Below are 27,874 nucleotides of genomic sequence, written 5' to 3'. Positions count from 1 at the left end.
AAGGAGATGCTTTGACCATTCAGATCCACTCATTTATTGGACTTACTGATCCAAGACCAACAAAGAATTTGGACCTGGTCAAACTCAGGTTTTGCTGCAACTATAGCTGTTGGTTTTTAATGGAATATATTTGCTTGCAGGAGCTGAATGAGTGGGTGTTGCTCACCAAAGCCTGCATCCTTGGCTGTTTGTAGGGTATAACAAGTAACTGGATCATGTTAGCTAACATTAGATATTGCTTCTCTGCCACTTTTTAGCTCTTTTGTTAGGATGATGCATTGATGTTAAAATACTACACATAGCGCCTCACTATATGCTGTAACATCTACTTTCCATCTGTTTTGCACATTCTATATAGATTTTCACTTCATATACGGAGAACACGTCCTTCAGATTTTATTTGTTTCCTCAAGTCTGTCAATTATCCTCTACAAACACAAAATAATGGCAGCTGTGCTTTCAATGTTGGTGAACAAAACTAGTGGCCAGGTGCAGACTCAAAGGTTCAGTCTGCCAATTCATCTCATTCCACCCCCTCCCCTCCTCATGAGGCCACACCGCCATCACACATAACCCTCCTCGTTCCCATGGGTGACTCAACACTGCTCCTCCCCCAGTGAGTCTGTGTTCTCCCCCAGGTCTATGGAGGCTGATGTGGCTCTCATCTTCCCACGTCCTGGACCAGGACCCGGACCGGGTCCAGGTCCGGGACCTGGCCCCCCAACGACGAGCCCGGCTCTAGCTCCACTGTGGCCAGGGTAGACATCCACAGTGCTGGAGATGGACTGGAGGGACTGGTCCCGGAAATAGTGGAAAGCTTCCTGGTCCAGGAAGTTCTGCTCCTCGCGCAGGCCCTGCTCGAACAGCTTGCGCTTATGTCTGAACTCGATCACCGTCTTGGTGTAGGAGTTGAGGGTGGTGACGGAGGCAGCCATGCAGCAGGTGAAGGAACCCCATGCCATGCTGGTTAGAGAGACATAGAAAATAAGAAGTGAACTGTCTGTATTGGCTTATGAATGATCTGTACTCATATTCATCAATCCTGTTTAGAGTGATCTACGATTTGAGTTGTATCTGGTAATTCTTGCTGCTATCTGAAGGGATCCCTGCTGCTATTTGTGGCCTGTTTTTCTTGTTTTCAATCACAATTATTGTATATGGTCCAAACCGCTGCTGTTTAAAGAGTATTTGAATAGTCCAAGTAGTTTTTGGGTCCATAAATCTTCAATTGGCATGAAAACAAGTTCATTACTCCGAGCAATTGCTTCTGAAGTTTTGATGTTAACTGAAAATGATAAGGCATCGCAAATATCCACACAGACTTCCATGGCTGACAGGTGATAGAAGGATCACCATCCTTGTTCTGGCACAAACTGGGAGGTACTCTGATAGCAAGGTGTGATTGGCCAGATGGAGAAATTACAGTTTCCTCTGGGACTAGAAGCACTCAGAGGAACATCTGCGGTGATCGGGCAAATACGTCGGGCTCCTCAACCTCAACCTGTGCTCCAGTTAATGTTATTGGGCTCATTACTGATGGGCTGCTAATTGAGAGAGAGTGGTGACTCTGGAGGAATAAGGCAGACATTAGGTAGTTAATAGGGAAGCAAACAGCTTCTGTGTGCAGAGCTATATGCTGGACGCCAAGAAAATACCAAGCTAAGGTCTTTAAATATGCTGAGTAAGAAAACCATGAGGAGAAACAACATCAAAACTCAAAAATGAGTGATGCAATCCATCAGTCTTTATCGCAGAATTCATACTGTGGTATGATTTGATAATACACAGTTTAATGTCACTTATAGCGATCAGTCACTTTTATTTCAATGTTTGTCATTTTTCCACGATTGTCTCAAAGAGGAAGCATGGAAGGAGTTTAAAGGAAATTTCAAATAAATACAATGAAATTGCGACAATAAATCATGAAGTAGCACTTCAGCGAAAAACTAAATAAACATCACATATTACATCATTAAACTTCACCAAGAAACTAGACGAATACTGCATGATATCTGCTGAGGAAGATCATATGAATGAAAAGCTCCAAAACAGGTATTTTGAGCTTTATCGGAAGACAGACGCTCTTCTTCTCTGCCCTTGATACACATATGATTAGTTTGAACTCAGACAGCAGCTTTGAGCAGAGAGCAGGGAAGGTCTCATCTGGATAATTATCCAAGAAACAACAACCCTCCACCCGCTGAGTGCTGCCAGACTGCGACACACCTCCAGCAACATTCACGGTAAAAAGATGCTGGGTGACTGGATGAACGCAGGACTAACCAGAAGGACCAGCCGTAGTCCCAGCTGTGAGGCCTCCAGTCTTCAGGACCCAGACTGACTGTGATCTGGAACACCTGCGTGTACATCATGTGGGCCACCATTCCCAGAAGACCTGCAGCAGAGACACACACATCTGTTACAACACAAACTTTGGGAAAAATAACATTGAAGTGTGACAAAAACGTACTCTGTTTTTGCATACCAGGAAATTCTAAAAGTTTCTTTTCAGTTAGAAAACTGTGCCGCCTGGTCTCTCGGATGACTGGATGATTAACAAACCATAAAGCCTGCCTATGTTTTCTTACACAGTATAATTTTACAAAAGCTATGGCTCCAAAGAAAAGAAAGTAACAGAATTCAAGACAGAAAGTTTCTACTTGCTGGTTTGGTTATAATGATAATGCTGGAAACGCATAGCTCAGAGGATTACTGCAATGTTCACCAAAGATACTTTTATTAAGACCTTTAATGTCGCGTAAATAATCGAATGGTACTTCCTGGCTGTATACACCGATATGTTCTGACTCATCAGAGAATGGACATGGACCTTCTGAGGGTGTCCTGTGGTGTCTGGCAGCAGAATGTTGCTAGTGGGGGTCTTTGGGTCCTATAGGTTGAGGGGAGGGACCTCTGTGGATCATCCCACAGATACTTGATCAGTTTGGGATCTAGGGAATTTAGAGGCCATTGTCACAAGATTGTCGCAGATTTACCTGCAGTGGTTTTAATGTTGTGGCTGTTCGGTGTATAACAATAATTTCTAATAAATGCTGAAACTGAAATTCAGCATATAGACATGCAACATCAAACATCAGCTCATCATCAGATACAAAGACAACTCATTACTAACTATATTTACTTAAACCACACCATTAAAGCAAAACAAAATGAACCCTTTAATGATTCTATGACTTTTCCTCTGTGTGCAGCTCAACTCCAAGTACAGCCAAGCAATTGATGTCTTGTCTTCTTCTTCTTACATAACAACACTAACCCTCAGCACAAGGTGATCTGCCATGGTAATTGCCGTAAACAAAACAACAGTAAATCATTTCACATGTGAGCCACAGCGCCGCACGTTATCGGCAATAAATCAGAACACATGTAATTATCATAATTAGTTATTGTGCTGTATCAATTGATTTAGTGTGCCGGTTTTGGGACACGCAGTCAGTTAGATACAGGGACACAATCACTCATATATTTACAATAAATCAAAAAAAGGCCACAGTGTAAATGATTCAGTGCGCTATTAATGTGGGAGTTATACATCACAGCCACGTAATCAACAGCGGACAGCGGTGCTAGTCTGAGTGTGCCGGGTTATAGTGGCTGAGGATATGTGTGAGTGTGTTCCTCAGTATAAAGAATAGCAGCTGCAACTCAGATGAGATTAAAGAGAGCAACGTCTCTCCTCCATACTGACTCCATGACAACACAGACACTTGCGTGCACAGGTCAGACAACGGTAAGAGCACAACTACGTCTTCTGTACGGTCTCCTCTGTGAGAGGCGTAAGATTATACGTCTGAATCAACATACAGTTCCAATGAGAAGATATTTTTGTTTTAATAAAAATCTCAATGTCTCAAGATGAAAATGTTTTGTGGAGATAAAGAGTCAATTATTTCATCGTCTCGGGAGCTTGTTTTCTTAGCTTTTGTTTTCTCCAGATAACAGACTTTGGGATAAATATCTTGAGAAATCAGCCGTTGTTCTCTCAAGATAAATTAAACCATCTTTGCAGTGAAATTTGCTTTGTTATCTCGAAAAGAACCCAACGATTTACACGTTACCGCCGGAAAACAAGCATTGGTTTCTCACAATAAGAAAATAACTTGTAATCTTGAGATAAGTGTGAGTGTTTAACCTGCAGCTGTTCCTGCATAAATTCATAATACCTAAAAATGATTTTGAACGTCTTTACTAGACAGACCAAGACCTCTAAAAAATAGTTGGAAAAATGCCAGTTGTTATTCTTATCGTTTTGGGAGCCTGACAGTAGAGTCTGAGACGGATAAATGCGATTCACCAGTGTGTTGCATATCCTTTCCTGTTTGAAAGGAAAGACTTTCATTGATGAGGACTCGTCTCATTAGATCGTTGGTACCTCACGGAAATTGTAAAAGTGTTTCCCATACAAATGCTTCACAGAGGCCTTCATGGTCAAATTGGCAAAGTGGCAAAGAAGCCACTGCGGAGGAGAGGAGGAGGAAGAAGGAGGAGAGGATTGGTTGGGCCAAGAAACATAAGGAATGGGCATTAAATCTGTAGTTTGGTCTGATGAGTCCACATTAATCCACCCACCGTGTCTTTGTGAGACGCAGAAAATGTGAGCAGATGGTTCCTACATTTGCGGATCCCACCATGAAGCACATTCATTTTCCTTGCGAGGACTATTCAGATGTCTAAAAGCAAATGAGGTGCCGATCTTTCTCTTTCGAAGGACAAAGAGCCAGAATTGTGCTCCCAGCTTCCACGGTTAGCAGATTACAGCCTGTACAGTAAAACGTGCTTTAACAGAATCACTATCCCGCTGTGCTCAGTTCAGCTTGAGGTTGAGACGAGCTATGTGTCGACGGACACCGAGCCAACTTCTTGTGTAAGAGGTTTACCATGAGTTGGGAGAAAAATCCCTGGCACAGACACAGCGAAGGCTTCCAGGGGATAACCTCTGAACCCGGGCGACCTCTCACAAATCTGCATCAGTAATTCCCAGAGCATTTCAGAATGTGAAAGTGCTTTACAGGATTATGAAGCGCGTCTGGGTTAAAAGGTGACTCCATATTGACATTACTGCTCCGATTATTGATCATTTGCATTTCTAATTCCATGGATTAGAAAAAACACGAACATCTACGCGTATACGTGGAGAGAATGGGGAAAGAAAGAAGAAAGTTTTGCCTCAGATGTCGGGCCTCCATCTTACCGGACAGCACGGTGAAGACGGCGGCGAAGGCGTTCAGTTTGAGCCCGTCGATGACGTTGCTGGAGTGGAAGAGCTCCAGACACATGAGGCTGAAGCCGACCACCAGCAGCAGGATGTAGAGCACCTCCGACACCACCGACAGCCACAGCACACCTACAAGGACCGAATGCAGATTTACACAAGCAGAAAACACACACAGGTGGCTTTGGTGCTTTTCCAAAACCAGAAACACAAGTAGAGATAAAACAAATACAGATGTGAAGCTGCAAAGATAGACTGCATGATTGCCAGCTCAGTATTTAAAGTTATTTCCTCAAAAATTATGTAATTTTAAATTTGTTTTTACCACTATGACCTATACAATCTTTGTTGTAGGAACAAAAAGCCTTGCAAGCTTAGCTAAGGCAACTAAAAGGTGCTTAGTTGAACATCAAGTAAAATATGGTGATTTATTTCAAGTAAAAGTGACATAAATGTGAGAATTTAGAACTTTTAAAGCATAAATAACATCAATGAAATGTTGGCGAATGTGGCAGAAATGACTCACTCTCTTTTCTCACAATAAAATGTCTCAAATCTCAGACGCTCTCACGCTCAGACATTTGCATTTCAGATCCTGTACTCAGGTTGTCTTTCTTTTGGGACTCATCATTTTCAGAAAACACGAGAACAGACGGTACAGACGCGGCTCAAATTAACGACATCGCGTTTGAAGCGCTCTCAGTCGATTGTCTTTCAGACGGCGCATAACGTCCAGGGCCGATGCCAGATAAGAAAAATCAAAGCGAATGCAGCTTTGACTCGTGGGACGGCGATAATCTTATTCTCCCCGAAAGTCTGCTTTCTCAGACAGGCACAGTGATGTAGCAGTTCACAAAAAGAAGCACGGAGCTGTGTTGAAAGAGTTCCTGGACTCAAGATTTTGACTTGTTGAACATCTGAAGCTTTACCCCACGACGCTCGGGGAGAAAAACCTCAGAGACCTGCTGAAGTTGATGTACGTGTATGTGAGTAAGGTGAGGTTCAGACTGGATTTTGGACTGAAGCCTTTGATTTAACCAAACAGTTAAATGATGTGAAATGGAATTAAACACCTATTACCACAAACCTAAGCTTATATTATATTATTACAGTAAAGCTTTAGCTACAGTAAGCTTTAAAGGGATATTTCACTGCAGGTTTTAAAGATTAAGTTGGTTCATTTTCTTTTGTAAATGTTTGTTTTTTGGTGATGAAATGCCTCCTCACACCAGTCATGTAAAGACATAAGTGAATATTAGATTTCAGTCCTCTGGGCATGGACAGAGGGCAGGAACATTTGCTCGTCCTTCCATTTATTCTCCTTCCTTCCTTCCTTCCTTCCTTCATCTGGTGTCCGATAACACACAAACTGCTAATGAAACTGTGATGAATCTTTGGAGAATGACACTGTGTCTCCTCTGCAGGCAGGACATAACACTTAGAGCTCAAAACAAGGTGAGATATTTGTTTGTGACCGTCCCACAGGAGTAGGGGAGGACGTGCTGGATGCCCCAACCAGCTTTTTCGACACACATTGATTGGCTCCTTACTGTGTCGGCGGAGCCCTCCGGTCATGCAGAGCCGTACACAGAGAGGAAAAAAAAAAAAAAGATTCCCAGTGGAGCCCAGGGAGACATCACGCAGGATGATGAACAAGTATTACAACACTACTGTATTTCTTCAGGTCTTGGACATTTTTAAAGCAGAAACGAGTTGTCATGTCGTAGAAGAAGCTGCCTCTGGCATCCACTCTCTCTAGCAGAACCGCTCTGCACGTTTATTATGTCTAAAAGGCAGAAGATCCTTTTGAATCGTTGAGCCTCACGACAAAGAATTAAACAGGATTATCTGTTCTGCTGTGTTGGGGGTGTAGATGAGGTGGAAGTTTTCATGAGGCAGATTTCAGATCCTCTTGAAGTTTTTTGCAGAATCACCATCCTCCTCTGGATAACAATCTAAAAATCCCCCCACCTATCAACGCACAACCGTCATTAATGACTGTCTCGTTGTGTCCTCCTGGGGACTATTCCCTCCGGCTCCAGACTCATGTCGTTGACTTGTTCCTTGCAGACAAAGTTTAATAACTTCCCTCGGTGTGCTGTGTGTGCTTAATTAGTAGGGGAGGGGACACACTCCTCCGTGAAGCTTTATAGAGTGACAGGGCAAGGCACTGCCTTAAAGGCAGGGAACAGCAGACTCTTCGCACAATAACCACTACAGATGATTTGAACACGAGCGTATTCATTAGATCCTTTGCTACCTGATGCATTCCCCAGAATATATCAGCAAGCTTTTCAGACTGAGCCAGTTGACTTACTGTGGATTAAGTCACATATGAATGGGAAGAAATACAATTATGATGTAGCTGTTTTAGAGTCTGTAATGCCAAGAAAGAATATTTAAAAGTTATTCCTGTTCCATTGATGCATGCACATGAGGAAATAAGCCTCTCCCCCTCTGTTTGTCTCAGTTCTTAACCCCCACACTCCTCGTCCCTCTCTTTTCTTTTCTTCATCTTCCACCTTTCATTATAGAACCAAAGGGTCCAAAGAGACGAAGCTTCCAGAGATGGGCCCCATCACCACCTCACTCTCTGGGTTCCTCTACCATCATCCATCTAAACAACAAAAAAGCTATTCTTTTGTCAGAAAAACTACACAACACACAGAACCTTGTGAAAAATACCAGCAACATTTGAAAAAAGAGTGGTCTGAAACTCTTCCAGTTAAATCATGAGTCATAGCAGCTGCTTTATAAAAAGGTTAAAGCAACAGGTTTGTGAGCATGACATTTTTGGGAGGTCTATTACAACTCCCAGGGTTCATTTCAACAAGAAACAAGCAGCCTCTGACGTAAAATTAGTCATTTGAGGCACTAACACAGGAGCTAAAAATGACACTGCTGAACTAAAAACAAAATCTATGGATTAAATTTTTCCATCTTTGTGTCCGTTTGGAGAGAATTCAGCAGAAGTGTTGCTACATTTGGATGACAAACTGTTTTCAGTTCCACGTGGTTCATTTGGCAACTAGGTTGAGGGGAAAACACTACACAGAAGTATACAGGAAGCTAGAAAACTATACCGCTTTTCATTTGCTTTCCTATTGCCATGATGATACTGTGGTGTGATGTGACTGTAGCCAATTAAGTTCATTTCAATTTCAGTTTGAGAAAAAACACGACATGCAACAATGATTCCGTTCCAGATTAGAAACCAACATCGTGCAGCTCATATGCATGCCATCTCCGACCTCTGTCTGGTTTCTCATTAGCTGTGCCTTTAATTTCAAACCTGTCGATAGAAACAAACCGGGGGCTGTAAAACGCCTGTAAGGGAAATCACAGCGCCGATACTGACCAAAAACAATTTTCTCCCCTGGTTCTGTCTTATTGAATATGTATCAGTAGACTGAGCAGACTTCATTAAACTGACGACAGACTGAAAAATGCGTTGCGAGGGACTAACTGCCGACAGGAAGGAAGAATCTAATCACAAATAGAAATAATTACATCTTTAATTACTCCGTGTGCGTGTGTGTGATTTCACAAACTGTCGACAAATTCAGTGTGTGTTACGCCTTTGACACCAATTTTATCAGGTCTTCTCAAAACAAGTCGAGAATGCAGATTTAATCAGATTGAAACCCATTACAAAATTATTCATTGATTAACTCAGTATTGGATTTAGAATAAAAATTGAATCAGAGGAGTCATTTTTACACTCTGAGTAAATCAATCCAAATTAATTATTGAGGCTGAAACTAATGACTCATGCCAATACTTAACACTTAACTTATTTCTGAGATCAATTAAATACTTTTAACGTTAAAAAAAAGTGCCCATTGAAAGTTTTCAATGCTCCAGCTAAAACTCCTCAAATTATTTCATTTCAGAGAATTCAAACTAACTAAAACTAAGAAAGGATGAAATGTTAATGCTGAATGCAGATATTTTTTGAATGAACCACAAAACCATCAATCAGTTCCTTTAATTTTCACAGGTTCATAATGTTAGCTTTAAAGTGGAGATACTGATTAGAATTACAATATCAGTTAGCTTTTGTATCAAACTGGTAATATCTTAGTTAAACGTTGACAGTATTAATTTTCTGTCTTGCTTTTGGTAGTTTTAGTTCTGAAAATGAACTTTTTTATCAAAGTTTTGTGAAAAGAAAAGCTAAGGTAGAAGAAGATCATATGGACAGAACATGTTTTGTTCTCCAAGGTCACGTGTCAGTACATGTATTTATTACATTTTGATAAAATAATTACACCGGTTGAGTTTTTAAAGGGTAATCCTTCTTATTTCAACCTCACACGTTTCCTGTTAATGTGACTTTTGTGATTCCTTTAGATGAATCGTATAACTGAAAGCCATTTTTCTAGCTACATTGGATGTCTCCATCACTTTTCCAGTCATAAATGCTTACCTTAACAATATTTCATCAGCCCGACTGAAGTCATTCTGATCCGATATTTCAACTTAACTGTTTCCATGGACGCTAAATAAAATGATCTGATAAGGCGGATGCATTTACATGATGCAGAACATCAATCACAGAAGGACTTTTTGGACAAAGTGGTTCGGCAGCAGAAGAAGAACAAGTTTTTACCCCCAAATTTATTAATTACATAGAAGATGACCAAGACGGAGGGATGTTTTCACTGCCCACATAAATTCTGTTCTGCTTGTCCTCTGGACGGTCGCGGGGGGGGGGGGGGGGGGGGGGGGCTGGAGCCTATTCCAGCTGTCATTGGGCATGAGGCGGGGTACACCCTGGACAGGTCGCCAGTCTATCACAGGGCTAACAGAGAGAGACAGAAAACCATTCACAATGAACCTAACAAGCATGTCTTTGGATGGTGGGAGGAAGCCGGAGTACCTGGAGATGTAGGTCAATTTTTGATTTGATTGTTAGATGGCCAAGCATTTCTGAAGTGGGTCTAATTCCACCCTTGCACTGATGACAGCGGTCTACATTTTCACTATAATCCATCTGGGTAATCAAATTATGAGTTTCTTTCTTTCTCTTTTTCATTAGGAACACACTCGGATCTGCCCGAAGAGCAGGCGCTGCAGCAGTGATCATGTTGGGCCCCAAAGGCAGGCAGATTAACATATCGCATACTTGTGAGTGGCAAGGTCACCCACCAGGCTCCATACTTCATATCATCAATTGCTCCATGCATCACTCCTGCTCTTCTTCCAGATGGCATTAGAGGATGAAACCATCAGAGAACCTTCATTATTAACTGCCTGCTCTGCAAGGAACTGCGAATTAGAGGCTACGCCCACATGCACTGAATATTCTCCTTCTTCTGCTGGACGCTCAAATGTTCCTTTCATGCGCTGCAGGATTTAAACACCATGTGCACCAGATGGGGGAAAACTGAGGAGGAGGGAAATTCCCTTCTTATTCGGCAGCTCTACTCATAAATATAATTTGTATTTTTTTAAATGTTATTCAGGAGGATCGTCAAAGATATATATGCCAACTTTGGAAAATTTGCTTAAAAATCTGCTTAAAATTTTGATGTGAGCATGAGGCCTCATCCTCATCTTTGTTAGGCTACAGGCTCCAATAACTTCCATAAATCAAAACTGACAACGCACCGGAAGAAAAGCTGAGCTTGTTTCATATCAATTAATATGTGTCACTTTCCCTCTACTCCCTCCTTTGTCAATATAATAACAATGACGGCCTCAGGATGCTACAAATGAAGCACCTTTAGGATCGTCTGAGAGCGTCTGAAACCTTTCCAATGACTAGAGAATGCAAGGTTTGTTTCAGGCTCAGTGTCTGGGAAAGTTTGAGGAGTTGAAAAAGTATAGGCAGGGTCTGAACTTTTTCAGTCGCAGCTTTTGATTCTTCACGCCTCTATTTCAGTGCGTCTCACCCCCAGCTAGAACACCAAGGTTTTCATCACATGTTTTAGTGTGACTGTACAGCTACAGGCAAAGATGAGTACAGTGGACTGGTCAAAACTGAAACAGTGTTGCAATGGTACAGCTACTGAAATCCTGTCTCTGAGAAATGATGTTCCTGTACAACTAAACTGAAATATCCAATCTGTCAATAAAATATCCAATCAACAAATCAACAAAATTGCTGTGTTTAAAAGTAGACAACTCTGCAAACATCCACCCAAACTGACCTGGTCAGAAGGAATTTCCAATTAGATTGAGGGGGGTAGTGCAAATCTTTAAAAATCAGTCTAATAGGGAAACATTAGCTCCTAATAACCGTGCAAACTCTTGATCATATCATTTCTCTCTGGTTGGAAACAACCCATTCCTTCTACGTGTTTGATTCAAGTGGGGTAAAATATGTGACGAATTTCCAGGGGGGACAGAAACATGGAGGCAGCAAAACAACCAACAGGAATCCATGTGGACAGCAACGTTGAAAATATGGCTCCGCTGTGGTCATCTTCTATTGAATGAATTCATTTTTGTCAATAAAGTTGGTCATATTTCCTGCAGATTCAATGTTCCTCAGTGGGCAAAACCACTGATTGATGTTTTAAGGCATCCAAGCAGTTGTGACTCATCAGAGAATGGACATGGGTCTTCTGAGGGTGTCCCGTGGTGTCTAACAACAGAATGCTGTTAGCAGGGACCTTTGGGTCCTATGGGTTGAGGGGAGGGAGGAGGCCAGGTCAACACCTTGTCCTGTTTTTCATGATCAGATCATTGCCCTGACGTGAAACTCTGTTTTGAGATTTGTGAGCTTTTTGCGCCAAGACCATGCTTTCTACAAACTCCTAAAGCCACAAACAATCCCAGAAAAGAGATGAGTGTATACATGCGTTAATATTTTTTATCTCCACATGGTTTTCCCTTGGCCTGACGAACAGGTGGGGAGCGGCGGGGAGTGGCGCAGATTCCTAACGACCGTCATTACTCACCTCTTTCCGACGCCGGGGCCAGATCAATGAAGCTCCGACACTTCTCACCTGAGAGGAGAGAGTGGAGAGGAGGGAAATGAAGGAGGGAGGGAGGAAGAGAGGGATGTGAAGAGGAAAAGGGATATGGGGAGGTAGGGGAAGGAAGGTGAAACGAGCTGGGAATGAAGCAGAGAGGGGGAATGAGATGAGAGGATGAGGGGTAGGGGGTAAAATAAAAAAAAAAAAGAGGCGCAGATGAAGCCATTAGTGAGAAGGATGCGGGGATGAAATTTAATGCACAAGGTGGAGAGAAAAAAAGATAAAGTGAGCGTTAGTGCGCCCAGCTGATACGAGGCAATAATGTGTCGGGCCTGCAAACAAAGACACTGTGACTCCTGAATGTCACTCAGCTGTTATTTCATTACTTCCTTTGTAGATAACGCTATCCTGCCAACATGGAGTTCATCAGTGTCACATTCACTAACATTAGATGAGAGAAGAGGCTGTGCTCAGCAGAATTTGTAATGTTTATGTACTTTCTTTTTGACAATTAAACCATATTAATTATATAGCATGTGTGTATGATATGCTTGATTAAAGCATAAAGCGTAAAGACTGAAAACAGATAGAAACTGCTAGCCTAGTTTGTGCAAAGCACGGAAATACACCTTGCAACAGCTATGGACATAAGCGCTAGGCTATGCTAAGCTAAGCTAATCATACCCTGATTTGAACTCTACATAGAAGTGTCACTCTCAGAAAAAAAGGAAATTAGACTTTTTATCTTCTCCTGATTTATTGTCACCTTTATTTTCTTTGCGTTTTCACACAGAGCGTTGTCCTGATGGCTTCAGCCTATTCTGTTGTTGCAGAGTCCGGCCACACAGAGTTCATCAGAGCTCAGTGGGACCCTGCAGGTCACAGATCAGCAGCCGCAACACGAGCCATAACTCAGCCTCGGCGGTGTCACAGGCAGCAGGCAGGCCCATCCATAACCTGCCCTCACACCGACGCCCTCACACCGCTGTACTCACTGAAGCCCCAGCCCACCGCCTCACACCTAACAGATGAAGACGCACTCTATGTGTCTCAATGACGCTGAAGAGAAGTTAAGTCTCGGATGCCGATACTTGAGTCTCTGGTAAAAACTAAAGAGATACTACTGACAGTGTTTACCTGTATTTTTTTTTTTTTCTTTTTCATCTAATCAGAGTTTTAAAAACGGCAGGAGTTGATCTGTGTCGCTCCTCCTATAAATGCAGAATGAAAACGAAGAGAAACTCATCCAGCTACAACTTCCAAGGTTAAAAGAGAGCAAATGAAACACGACTTGGTTGAGCTGCAGCAAATATGAGGCACAGCTGAAAGGTGAGCAGCACCGCGTCTGATTAGGACATGAATCTAAAATGTAATTAAAGAGTGAGCAGGCTTGTCTGTGACATGCCGACGGAACTAACAGCACAATCAGCATTCCTATACCTTCCTGCTGGACGCTGAATAAGAAGACCACGCTCCTCTAAAATGTCCATTATCCTAAAAAGAAGGAATTATCAAGCTTCCACTCCATCAGGATGAAATGGACCTCTTTCATTTTAAAGAGGCTTCAGGTCCTTTCAAATGTCGTTTCTTGTATTTTTAGTTTCCAGTCCCAACTCTTGACTCTCACACCAGTCTTTCATTATCCTCCCTCCCTGCAGCCCCGCAGTCTCTTTAATCAGTGATCCGATGTCATTCCGGGGTTAATTGCAGCTGTAATGAATATTAATGGTATCGTGAAACAACAGCCAACGTGCCATTACCCCTACAGCCATGTCTGAATTATTCAGCTGCCACGCAAAAACCTCAGGCAACTAACTTACACCTTACTTTTTTGAAATAAATAAAAGTAATTTGCACATCCAGACATTTAAAACCAAAAAGGATCAGTGTCGACGCAGAAATATTGCCTAAAGTACCCACAGTGCACTCTTTGTGGGCAACTTACATATTTGTAGCACATACGATTTTAATAAACCTGAGACCTTTAACTTTTAACGACCTATAGACATCCGCATCCACACAGCAGGGGGCGCTGCACATAGACTTGAATGCACCTTTAACTTCAATGCATTTACCACAAACGAAACGTCTTCTCCAAAAACTCTACAAGTCCAGTTGCCTTTCTTAAACGTTTTTTGGTGATACCATGACCTGGATGACTGAGAACTGTCTCAGACATTTACCACAAAGTTTAATGAAGGAAAGAATAAAATAATTAATTCAATTACAACCTTTAAAAACTCACGAAATGAACCTGATGAAAGATGAGTTTGAGGAGCAGTTTACAGAAAGGTCATTTCAGGGTAAAAGTGAACAAATTAAAGCCTCGCCTTGGAGGAACACACTCTGTTCTCATTAGTGCTGTTAAAACAGTATCGAGTTGAGCGCCTTACCAGTCCCTTGGCCAGTCGTGCCAGATTGTAGTGATGTAATGAAGTGAGTAAGCCTCACTGAAGCGGTCAAGACAGCGTGGCTGTGTTTTTTTTTTTGTTTTTTTTTGTGCAGTTTAACCTTTAATTGCCCAAGTGGCCTCATGTCTGCCGGGTTACAGAAGTGACGGCAGTGTGCAGATGCTATCTCGCCTGAAGGTTAAAAAGGATGGACAGCCGTGGACACAAACAGACCCCTCCGCATGAGGTCTGACGTGAGTTAAATTCTTCAAGAAAGACGAATACATAATCATATCACATTACGGTGCTCACGGAACAGGAGAAAAAGGGATGATCAGGACACACTGATTAATAGAAGCAACAAAGTTGTACACTGATCATCCCAATCAGGCTTCAATAACATTGGGACACCAAGAAAAGAAAACCAAGATCTTTTTTTAGAAGAATAACTGCTGAATCACTCATTGAAATATGTTTTTGTTGGCAGCATAATGATGTTTAGTGGTTTAAGGTGACGCGTTGTTAAGTAATCTTTGGAGAAAACACAGGCTTTTTTTGTTTTTCACAAAACATGAGTGCACCTCTCCAAAATCGACCTTGCCAAGAGAGCCGGCTAATGAATAATTACTGCGTAGTGTTCACATTTTTCAAGCAAGCGAAAGAACTTTTTTGCATGTTTAATATTTAAAATAAGAAATATCTGGAACACCAGGCATCTATTCTGTGGATGATAATGATTATTAGCGGGTAAAACTTTAAAACCTATTGAAAATGGGCTCTAATAAGAAAATATGTGCGCACAAGTGTTTGTTAATTCCACGCAGTTAGCCGAAAACTCAGAGGAACATTCATTCATTCATTCATTCATTCATCTTCTGTAACCGCTTATTCCTGTTAAGGGTCGCGGGGTCTGCTGGAGCCTATCCCAGCTGTCATCGGACGAGAGGCGGGGTACACCCTGGATGAAAGACTTCAGCTGAAAATATTCTTGAAGTATAATTTTTGTCCCGGGATTTGAGTACACAGACCTAAACAGACTCCTTCCAGTAACTCTTTGAACCAGAGGAGTCTCAGACTGAACTGTGCATCCAGTTTGGGATGATTCCACGTCCTGTTACACCTTCAGTCTGAATCAAGCCTCAGCAGACAGCCTATAAAAGACGACCATATCGTATGTTTACTTCCAAGCTCTGGCTCATCGTGCACTCAGTAAAATGTACGACATCTGTTGTTTCCTGTCACGTCTCTGTAGAGTAACAAGTTCTGGCAAAAGAGATTGAACCTGACGAATGGCAGGTTGTAAACAAAGCTGCCACAGCATCTAGTTTACTTCATGCTGAGAGCTTCACCGCAGACTGTCTATAAAGATGGACGACGTGACAGCTACCCCGAAGTGAAGCCAAAATATCTCCATCACCCCTCACAGGCTGGTTACAGTAGGGGTCATAATAAAAGACCCGTCTCCCCATTATTTATCATATGAATGGGACGTGTCTGGTCTGTGTACTTTTTTGCATTTCAAGTTTGGTTTCATAAAAAATAAGTCAGATTTGATTTGATTTTCAATTTAAAAAGCAGAAACAAGGAAATTTACATTTCGTCAATAAATGAAAGAAGGAAACAGGAGAACTAAAGCAGAAAACAGCTGTTGTTATTTGATTCATGTAAAACCAGACGCTTTGTAGGTGAAGAAGACAAAGTTTGTTTACAGCAGTCAATGATTTTGTAGCTCTCTAATGAAAAACTTTTGCGGTGGTGAAAACGAACCACGGACGTGACTTTGGAACAACATTCAGATTTAACTGTAGGCTTTAAGCTACAATGTATGTCCTGTGAACTTGTCTGTGAGGGTTTGTCTTCTGAATGTGGACACGCAGACAAGGTTTTTCCGCAAGAAACATCCCAAAATTTTGTGCTGAACCCTAAAAATATGGCTGTCATATAAGAAATTAAGTCTAATATTAATTTTTAGATGCCAAAAATACCCAATAATTACTGTAAAAGTAGTGATAATTTTACTGAACTAAATCCAGACTTCTCAGTGAGCACTGGTGGCGATGCGGTTATAGTAAAAATCTTTTTTTTCCTGATGGATAAACAGTGACAGAGAGAGCAGGAGGGCGAAGGCAGAGAGGAATCAGAGAGAGCCCGGAGTCTCTCTGTGAAATGCTAATTAACTCAGCTCTCCTCTCAGTGACGTCGGAGCTCTCTGTTTCCTGAAGGGCCAGACTCAAGCCGTACTACTACTCGTAACGCTCCAAGCACGATCAATTGCGTTCAAAGGAAAACCGATCGCTATGCGCGGTATGGCTCGCGGTGAGATGTCTTTCCACTCCCTGCCTGCCTCCTTCAGAGTGGGCCCTTCTCTGCACTCACCTGCATCCACTTCTCTAATCAGCTTCTCCGATATTTATACCCCTAGTCCACCCTCTCACAGTTTGCCTTTGAGTTCAGTGTCATATCTTTCTGCTTCCCTTGTTTGTTTGTTTTTTGCCTGTGTGGCTACTTGTGCTTTTAGCTTTTAAATGTGGCTACATTCAAATGTTAATAACAATGGGTCAGAGGCACTGATGTCAATAAACCTGTTGTAAAACTTCTCAACTGCAGTTCTGAGGAAGTTGATGCAACAGAACCGAAGCCCAACAAATGCTGCATCCATTTTAATCATGGTAGTGGCAGGAGGCCTCTTCGTGGAATGCTTTGCAACCTTTGAGAAACGGTGCCTGTGGCATTTTGTATTTCTTTATTACATTTTTATTTTGCACTATGAGAAAGAAATATTTGTGGGTTTTCAAGTATATCCTGTAAGCAGGTTGATTCTCATTCTTTCACGCTCGATGCACGCCACCTGGGAGGTCGTTGCTTGTTTGGAAAAGGGCAAGGCGCTTTCAAAACTGGGCACGCGATTGGACGAACCATCCGTCCATCAACCGATCAGCTCAACGGACCATATCGCATAGCAGGAGGCGCAACACGCCGCAGTACGAGGAGCTTTCAGCGCGGCTAAACGTGTGGCATGTCAGGCGATTCCTCTTGTCTTTGTGGAAAATCTGAAATCTGAGCGTCAAAGTTGCGTTTGAACAGTCAACGGTTGCTGCTGCTGTCACATCTAAATCCTGCCTACAGTTCTTTTACTTCTTGAAACCTGGAGTTTTGTGATCTTAGAATCCACTTGTAGCAAACCGACTTTTTCATCATGACAAACTAATCAATGCTGCAGGATGTAAACAATCCGTCTACTTCCTGGTTATTGCACTTTAACCTAAAGCATGAAAATCCTTTGCAACAGAATATGAAAACCCCGTTTTAATAAATCTTGTCATCATGTGCCTCAACAACAATAACCCACCACATCCAGGGTGCACTCAGACATTCATGATCTGGCAGTGATGTGTCAATCAACGCGCAAACAAATAAACTATGCATACGTCTTTTATCACAGCCCAGGCAGACGTACATCAAATATTTCCAAAGTGGCCAAACAGCTAAATAAACCATAGAGTCAAGAAGGAAATCTGGCGCGTTTTCTCTCTGCTGGGTTTTCCTGCAGAGTTCACTCAAACACAAACGGGCGTCAGGAGAGACCGAACTGTGGGAAATTAAGGGGGAAACAGTGGCTGCGATCTCTTCAGCTTGTCAGAGCGGCGCAGAGGGTGCGTGAGGGGGCAGGTATGACGTTGGCTCTTTATCAGCTGATGATCAAACAGCAGGTGGTGGAGATGTTCTCATAAGTGCTCTCAGAGACGCTTTTCATCCATATATAATATCTCTTTATTTTTCCCGGTTGTTTATGCTGTTTGATTCAAGCTGAGCTCACCTACCAGCGCCGGCAAGAATGACAGGCGGTGAAAACTTTTTGAAAAGAATCTTAAGCCGTTGATCCAGTTTCGGGTTCTACGCTGAAAGTTTCTGACATTTATAATTTTATTTCATTCTCTATGGCACTTTCTTCAAGAACTAAAATGCGGTGCGCCGCGAAAAGCTCGAGTTTGGGTATTTATCTCCGTGCACACATCCCATTTGAAGAACAAGCAGCGGGATAAGATGATCTTGACGTCCTTAAAAGCTTAAAGGCCTTATCGCCCCAAACTGTTTGGTACTCGATGTTCAGTTCAGGATGAGATCTCCTTGGTTCACTTCTTCCTCTAATCTAAATAGTTCCTGTCAGAAGTCTGTTTATGTCTCCTTCTCCCTTGTAGCCGTTCTTTTTGTTCTACCTAAGCGATTGATTTCTCATGAATAAATCCAAAGATAAAGTACCTGTTGAGATGCAGCCTTTCTTTTTTGATACTAATGAGGCTTCCACACCTTCTGAGATGTTGTTTGATTTATTATACAGTGATCCTCAAGCCGAAGGGAAATAAGGGCAAGCCGGGTTGAGCTCGTCAGCTAGATGCTTACTGACCTGCCGAAACTGACTGAGGGCTGTGGCTTACTGAATAGCCTAATAGTTTACAGTGAGAACCAAAAAATGTCAGTTTCAAGCTAAAAACTTTTGATCATTCACTAAATGCGTCATAATGATTGGGCGGCACAGTGGTGTGGTGGTTTGCACTGACACCTCGCAGTGTCTGCATTCTCCCTGTGTCCGTGTAACCTACCAAATCAGGTTCATTGGTGATTCTAAATTGGCCGTAGGTGTGCCTGCAATGGGCTGGCGACCTGTCCAGGGTGTACCTCGCCTCTCGCCCAGTGACAGCTGGGATAGGCTACCCTGAGACCTTTGGTGCCCCCAGGTTGGAAACCATGGTGCTATACCCTGTTAGCAGTGTCAAATCTACAGTATGAGAAATAAATGTGTTAACTCACACTACACGTTTCAATCGATCTTCCTGCAGCCAGAAGCTTCAACTTCTCTGCTCAAACTGAACATATGCACTCTGACACTCTTTCACCTCCAAGATAAAAAGGAATAAAATTACGATCAAAATTCTGAGCCCCATTTTTCTTGCATATTGGAAAACTTCTTTTTAGGCCAGCGTTCACCGTGAGATCCTGCAGCTTTAACCATGACAACTACCTCTTCACATCCCAGCTCTGCTCTTTCACTGATTCTGTTTGGAGCACTGACATGATACATAAAGCACACATACACACTGAATATCAGGATACATTTATAAATGATTTTGACATGGGTTAAACACGCGCAGTGTTCCCACAGCCTCTGCCTCTCTCTGCCTCCCTAAGCCGTCTATTTGCTCTCCCACAGGCTGTGCCAAAGCACATCTGAACACACACACACAGTTTGTGGAGCACCACTTTGTCTATCTCTCGGTGCAGAACAGAAGCAGCAGATCCTTTTTGTTTGTTTGTTTGTTTGTTTGTTTACCTGCCGCTAGCAGATAAATGCTCAAGCTCATCACCTCAGATGGCCAAAATAAAAGAAACACTTATGAGATCACCAGAGGCTTACAGCACCAAATATAATACACTGTTGGTTTGGATATTTTTGGTTATTAAAATACTGCCAGCCATGTTCTTTAACACTTGGGAAAAAGTGACAAAAGTGGTTGGGATTAACAAATATTGTCAACATCCAGTTTACTATAGGGCAGAGCAAGGAAATATATCAAATCCTTATTTTTTGACAGCTGGAAAAAAAGAGGAATGTTTCCAATTTTCCTTATGTCTTTTACCTCTACAAAGAGAAGGCACTGAGAGCTTATCTGCGCTGTCAAAGGTGTTATTTCAAAGGTGTTAAGTTGTGCTGATACACACATTAACTCAAATGTTTTGCGCACACGTATATTTCTTTTAGTTCGTGCGTAAAAACGAAAGTAGTAACTGGTAATGCTTTCAAGCTGAAGAAAGCTAAACTTCTGCGTTATGTTGACTGTCGCTTTGGAGCCAAACTTTCATCCTAAATGTGTCAGATGTCGGTTTGAGGATCACCTTTGGGAACAACTTTATGTGATGTGAAGTTTTTTCTCTCTCTCTACAGGCTCGAACTTAAGTCTCGCTTGTCTCCTGGACCGATTTACCCACCTGCCCCGTGGATGTTCTCCTCGCAGGAGTACCAGATGCCGGTGTGGAAGCGGCGGAAGAGGAACCGATCGTCTCCTGTCTCCCAGCTGTAGTGCACTTTGCTCTGATCGGTCTCGTTCACGCCGTAATCGATGCAGTTGTGGTGCCGCTGCTTGCTGCAGTTGGGCTTGGGGACGCGCTGGGTGCCCTCGCACCAGTACGTGGTGATGAAAGCGGTGGTGGAGAAGAACAGGGCCACCAGGTTCAGACCCACCGACATCAGCGCGCGGCATTTCCGCGTCGTCTTCATGATCTCGAAGCGAGCGGCCGCGTCCCCGAAGGCGGCGAGAAAGTTCATCCAAGAGGGAGAAACACAGAGGCGGTCAGAGGAGGAAGAGGGGAGGCATGGCGCGGTGAAGACGCACGGAGGAATTACGCGCGTCTCCTCTGCCTCTTTTCTCCTCTTTCTGCCAGCTTGTCCTCAGAGCGAAGTGACAGGTGGTCCGGAATCTCCAAGAATGGATGTCAGAAAGCCTTAAATCATAAATATCTTGTTCCATCTACTTCACCATCGCATCTGACACTTTCCAGCTTCACCGTGAAAACACAGAACTGTTCCACCGTCTGAGAGCAGGACGCTCAATGTGGAAACGTGATGCCGAGAGCGCAGCATCCTTCTCTCTCTCTCTCTCTCTCTCTCTCTCTCTCTCTCTCTCTCTCTCTCCCCCTTACAGTTGCTCGTGCGTCATCACCGTGACCGGACTCTTCTTATAAAAGGACATCCAGAAATCTCATACCTCCACCGTGCCTACACGTTTTTGATAACCAGTCTTTACTGATGTCGTGTTGTGTTCCACCATCAACAGTCCAAACCCTCAAATACCCAGTTTATCATCATGTAACGCTGCAAACATAACCAGCATTAATTAGCTTATTATTATTAATAGTATTGGATGGGTTAACTTATTGGATGGGTTGTAACAATATTTGGTTCAGACATTTTTGTTCCACTCAGAGTGGAACCTAAAACAGTCATCAGGTTTTGTGTTTGTTCTTTTTAAGGCCAAATATCTGCAAAATTAAAAATGGTAAATACTGTACAGCTTAAAAGGGCAGTATACATATTTCAGGTCCAAAGTCTAAGGCCACAACAGAGCTGTATACACCAACCAGGCATAACATTATGACTACTGACAGGAGAAGTAAATGCATTGTGACATTGTGACAAGGTTCTGCTGTAAAAACTTTTGGACCTGGCATTTGTCGGACATGTAGCACCCACCTAGACCAGACCAGGCACCTCCACCCCATAGCAATGACACTCCTTGATGGCAGCAGCCATCCCCAGCAGGATGCAGCCTGACACAGGAACACACACGATAAGAGTTTAGGAACAACTCAAAAAACATGAAAAACAGCACAAAGTGTTGACCTGGCCTCCAAATTCACTAGATCCCAAACTTTTCCATTATCTCTGGGATGCAGTGGAACAAAGCTGATCCACAGGGGCCCCTCCCCTCAACTCATACGACCCAAAGGCCCCCATTAACAATATTCTGTTGTCAGACGGCCCATGTCCATTCTCTGAGTCACAGCTGTTTTGGCGGCACAAGGGAGACCTACACAATATTAGGCAGGCAGTTGTAATGTTATGCCCAATCTGTGCATGTGTAATAGAAAGGAGCGCACCTCAGTTATTTGTTTTTGCAGGTGTGAAGGGCTCGATGAATATGTAGAAACTGACCGGCCCTCTTTATCGATCACCAGCCCAGAGAGCTCACACATCCAGGCATGAAAATCACCAGCGACAAGGCCGTGCCGCCCACCGCACCGATCCATCACGGCTCACTTTATGGCTCCCACCTCCCAATCAATACGGCCTGCCATGTGAGTGACTGTGTGCGCGCGCGAGAGGGAGAGTGTATGCTGTATATGTGATGTATGGAAGCTCGGCCTGATTCAGAATGACAAAGCACCTCGGGAGAGTCAATAAACAGAGCAGAAAATGGTGCGTTGATAAATGTGTGATAACGCCGTTGATTTATCTGCAGTAAGACGCTGAACGCTTAAAATATTAACACTCACTTCAGACGAACTCTTTGTTTTGGCTGAGCAACACCAGTTCAAACACATGAAAACATCAGATAGTTATTTGACGTCAAGGGAAGAAATCCTGGTTTAATGGCGTGTTTCACTCTCTGACTCAAACTTTAGGATCCTGGTGTTTTTTCAAAAAGACCAAATATATATAAGTACTGAGACACATACAAACATTTATACAACTGTATATGTATTCTGGTAAATCTTGTAGCAAAGTTGGTTTAAATGTAAGGGTAAGTTCTTGTAGTAGATTGGATCTTATTCTCATGAAAAAGCATTGGACACCTCTGTGGCACAAAAACAAGATTTATCAAACCTGAAAACCAACCCACTCAAAGATGTACAAATAACACTGTTAAACCATCCAAATTAGTTTTTCATTGAGACAGGGCAACTGAAAAGGACATGACAGACTCTAGGAGAAAATTTTATTCTAAATCTGAATAAATCAGTAAATTGTTGGTAGAAAGATTAAAACCATAAGGTATTCATAATAATAAATAAAATAAGCTTGAACTGGTCGTGTGCAAATAGGACATGGCCGGAGTGTTTAGCATTAGCTGCACGTAAAAACTAACCATTGCACACACATTGCTTTTAATTTACATAAGTTAATGTTTTATTAAACATGAATTAATTCAATTATGTAATCTTTAGAAATGGTAGGTGGTTCTTGACACATTTATGTTATGACATGATAAGGAATCCATATGTGGTGTCACCATCATGGTCATTTAATTCATTCTGCTGTTTCTGCAACTTCTACCTGCCCTGCTTTGCCATCCTCTGATCAGATGTTCCCACTCTGGCCATTAGTCACTAAATATATACTATATTTGTATAACTGTGTACATATACATTTCCTGTTTTGTGACCATGCCTGGAAAAAGTGGAATTTCTTTACTTGCCTGGATCCTCTAACTGTGTCCAAAACTCTTTGTAAACTAATTCATATTCAGTTTTACACTGGAGTTAAATCTGGGACGTGACAAACACTTCTGCCGCACTCTTACTCAGGTTTATTTTATTTTCCCACTGTGAATTTTGAATGCTGCTCAGTTAATCTGACATGTTTACTTCTTGAGGGGATGAGCCAGTATCCATCTCCTTCTACCCATAAGGCCATGTTTCATCTTTTTGCTCGTAACCTGTATTTTGACCTGGAGTATCTCCAGACTCACAGTGAAGGACGTTGCGCCACGGCAAACGCCATCAGCTAAACGCGTGCAAAACGTGTAACGCTTTCAACAGTGAGAACAATATTTGTTTTTGTTTCTGCTTTTACATATCATTTGGTTTGTGTTAAGCTCCCAGAATAGAGCCGTGAATCATTATGCGTGTTGACGACTGAATCCCCCTCTTGGCTTGAAAATGCACACCTGCACTCTCTCTCTCTCACACACACACGCACGCACGCACATGTATTTTGCAGTGTTGTTGGAAGGATGCCCCCCGACAAGATTTCCCACTGGATGTATGGTACCATCTGTGGGTTCACTCCACTTTTGTTTGCCGTTTGAATTAAATCCGGCACCAGCCAGTAGATCACGACACCCGAGTTAACACAGCTCACTGCGGCGGCAGGGAAACAAGATACACCCCAGGCGGCAACAACAACAACACCAGCAACAACACATCCCTGCTACACAAACGCACGCACCACTCCGAACTTGTGCGCGTACTCTGGAGGTTAAATACCAGGAACTCCAAACTGCAGCCACCCTTTGCATGCTTTGTTTCAATTTGAGTGTTTTTCTGTGTTTTTTTTGTTCCTGTTCCTTCAGACCACCTGTGCTGTTTTCAACCTGACAGAATCATCCCAACTACGCTGTAAGCAGAAACGTGTTCATCGCAGCAGTTCACCTGCACTCTGACCTCTACTTCTGTGTAACATCTACAGAACAGTATCACAGAAATCTGCCTTCTGCTAGTCTTGAAGAACGGCTCTGCAGCCTTCTCAGTTAGATAATTCGGAAAAATACTCAACAACATTCAACACCAAAAGTTTGGAGCATTTTTTTTTAAAATTATGCTGCTGTTTGCAGACTCAAGGATTTTTCGTTGTGTTGTGTTTTTGTTTTTTCTTTTCTTTTTTTGTATTTATGTAGTTCCTGCATTTATGGAACCAAATTGTTGTTTCTTGATTTGCGTTTTCCTTACTTGCAGTCGAGTTTACCATAACTGCATGCATATAGGATGATTCTGCACTTGTATGGCACAAATTATGTCTGTCATTGAACAGAAACAAGGTAGAAAGTAGGTCAATGTGCAGAGGTCAAGGGGTGCTAGGGTGCATTTCACAGTTTATTCAGTTTAAGATTATATTTACGGAAATTGAGGACATTTTGCTCGGTCCTTGCTTTGGGACAGACATTCAAAGGACAATCGTGATAGTTCAGACTCAGGTTAGAATCAGGAAGGTTAGGCGTTGTGCTTAAAATCGTGCAGGACAATCCCAGACATACTTCAGAGGCAGCGGGTATGACTGCAAAAAAGAATCGCTTTGGATTTTTATTTATTTATTTATTTTTTTGGATAGCTAAAAATATTTCACATCAGTTCAGTTCAACTGTATTGATCCATATCAACAACAAACCAGACTAGTTTTTACCCAGAGCCCGGAAACCCGTAGAACAGAAATGTCAAACATATGGCCTGGGGACCAAAACCAGCCCACCAGAGAGTCTAATCCGGCCCGCAGTATGAAGTATTGCAAAGTGTGACAACATAGAATATGTTAAGTGCAATTTTTCAGTAAAAATAACTGCTATTCCTAATTTGTCCACTGTAGAGAGTATTTGTCCACAGAACACAACACCCTGGACTAAACAGCAATGTGCCAGATTTGAACTTATTTTGTATTAAATGTTTTTGTTAAAGGACTGAAATCAAAGTGGGCTGTATGTGGCCCCTAAAGGAAAATGACTTTGACACCCCTGCCCTAGAACGAAAACTAAAGAGCAGCAGAAGCAAGGAAATAAATTCACACATGCGTGTGGATAAAGCAAACATGCATCATACAAACATGATACATACAATAGTACAAGAGACTACGTGATGCATGTTACATGGGGGATTCATGATGGATGGAAAGTATGGATAGAGGCAGCAAGTATCAGGTAGAAAAAGCTTAGCAGGTTTACAGTGTGCTCATAAAGTTACTGTCATAAGAATAAACAAGAGCACAGGGGCAGAAAATTATGTCAGTAATTACAGTCGTTCTGCTACTGTGCGGTGAGTTGGCTGGCATCATGAATGACTACATGGGATATCATGAGCAGGTCGGAGAATTATGCACAACATGTGCAATAGGCAGAAATGGATAACTGTAAGCAGTGAGTACTGTGCAGGTTGGTAGAGCCGGGATCAAGAGATAACAGGCAATGTAACAGGAACAAAAGGTATCATAGATTATTTGTAATGTTCTGTACTGTCTAGTCTGAGTGTAGATGTCAAACACTGTGTGTGTGCAGCGGTGTTTTTCACAGTTTTGGCATGTCTGAATAAAACCATGAGGTCGAGCAAATCAGTGGATCAGTTCAGTGATTTTAGTTTTGAGTTTGAGAGTGCTTTGCAGGTGAGCGACAAGCCAAGATGCCTGATGGATTATCTGTGCTTCCTTTCCTTTCTTCTCTGTGGAACAGACATCTCCCTCCTCATTCACTGTTTACAACTCTTATCCTCTGAGAACGTTCTGGGTGAATTTGTGGCTCACTCTCTCTTTACTTCGAATATCAGGGTTTACTGCAGCAGTCTGGCCCGTCCCAAACAAGAAAACCAACCATATTCTTGATAAAGCAGCAGAGAAAGATTCTCTTTATCACCTGACAGATGATGACCTCCAAACTCCAAAACTTTTTCAGGTTCATAAATAAAGATTGTTAGTGTCCGAACTAAACACAGGAAGTAGATATTTACAGATATTTGTTTGCACACTGATCCCAGACCAGTTCAGTCCCATCCTGCCTTTTGGATGAAAACTAATTTCCCTGTTATTTTCCTATAATATAGGTTAGGGGCTGCACGACTTCAGAAATGGTCAGCTGTTATGTGATGAAAATCAAGTCGACGCTGACTAGTCACTGATGACATCTCTAACACAGCAGAAAGTGATGCTTTGCAGCAATGAAATCTAGACTCTTGACCTGAATACATTTGATGAGAACAGACACCTTGTGCGCTACATGAATGTATTTGCACTTAATGGTGTTTAATAGTACTCCACCGTGTATGTAGAATGGGATGAAGCTGGGTTAAAAAAAATGCAGGATTTGTCTGAAGCTTTCTTTGTGTTCTGCAGCTGAAGTCAATGCTGCCGACACGTCTTGTCAGCGGGACTGCTAGCGTAACCAGCTCTTAGACGGTATCGTAGGGTTGAAGTGCTTCGGTGGTATGCAGATTCCATTTTGGTAGCCATTAGCTGCATAGACATAGACATATATACATATATATTGTATATATGTATATATGTCTATGTCTATGGTTAGCCGAGCTCATTATAATCGGTGTACCAGGAAATCGTGCACCGACAAAAGTTCCGCGATGTTTGGAACGCAAACTGTGATGAGAGACAAGAGTCAGTTAATAAGGTCACTCGCCAACAAGTGGTCAGGGGTGTGAATTGCAATCTGTCAAAATGACGGATGGCCTTCAGATTTTTCCGTCACATTTTTAAAAAAAAACAAAAATGACAGGAAATAATAAAGGAGCAGCTCCTCCTCACGCCTGTATTTAATATTTATTTAGTCGCTAACCTTGCCGGGCACTGGCAGGCTTCTCAAAAACTAGAACAGCAGTTTGCGGTGAAAACCTTAAAATCTATTCCACGCTCAGCAGATTTCACCTGGTTGTGTTTTTCCAATTATAATGTCTGGATGGGTGCACGGAGGTGCGGGAGAGGGAGGGAGTTTATTTTGGCTGGTAAATTACATTTATGCAAATTCCCTCGGGGTGGATTGAGCAGATATATTAACAATCATCGGCAGGATTATGTGACACAGCAGCTGCAGTCTGAATCCTACACGACACCGGAGCTGTTTTCCCGCCACTTGTGACCTTTAACCCGGAGCTTATGCTTGTATTATGCTTTGCTTTCCTGCTGTATTTTATAGACTGCAAAAGATCAGATTCACATCATTATAAAGGTGACACGTCAACACAGTCACTCCGCTGCTCCTGAATGCACCGTAGCTTTGTTGTTGCATCTGTAGCTTGACCAGTCATGGACAAAAAAATATTTCTCATTTCTTTCTTTGTTTGCA

The 27,874-nt window shown here is 42.4% G+C and overlaps 1 protein-coding gene across 1 annotated transcript; it reads right to left on the bottom strand.

Moving 5' to 3' along the window:
* Window positions 1-89: 89 nt before the first annotated feature.
* On the bottom strand, window positions 90-20,905 carry gsg1l (gsg1-like). The gene is made up of 5 exons (XM_084571350.1): window positions 20,535-20,905; window positions 12,142-12,189; window positions 5,213-5,365; window positions 2,284-2,395; window positions 90-963 (listed from the first exon to the last, which is right to left on the bottom strand). Exons 1-5 carry the CDS (start codon window positions 20,869-20,871, stop codon window positions 597-599), a joined length of 1,017 nt encoding a protein of 338 aa, XP_084427476.1. The 5' UTR covers window positions 20,872-20,905; the 3' UTR covers window positions 90-596.
* Between the last annotated feature and the right edge of the window lie 6,969 nt (window positions 20,906-27,874).

This window comes from Chelon labrosus (assembly GCF_963514085.1).
Source record: "Chelon labrosus genome assembly, chromosome: 21".
Classification (NCBI taxonomy): Eukaryota; Metazoa; Chordata; class Actinopteri; order Mugiliformes; family Mugilidae; genus Chelon; species Chelon labrosus.
This window is presented reverse-complemented; position numbering and strand designations above follow the sequence as displayed.

Coding starts and splice junctions, on each gene's coding strand:
- gsg1l (XM_084571350.1), bottom strand. CDS start 20,871: ATGAACTTTCTCGCCGCCTTCGGGGACGCGGCCGCTCGCTTCGAGATC. Junction 5,366..12,141: donor GGCCCCGGCGTCGGAAAGAG/GTGAGTAATGAC, acceptor CGGTCCTTGTAG/GTGTGCTGTGGCTGTCGGTG. Junction 2,396..5,212: donor CGTCTTCACCGTGCTGTCCG/GTAAGATGGAGG, acceptor TCTCTGCTGCAG/GTCTTCTGGGAATGGTGGCC.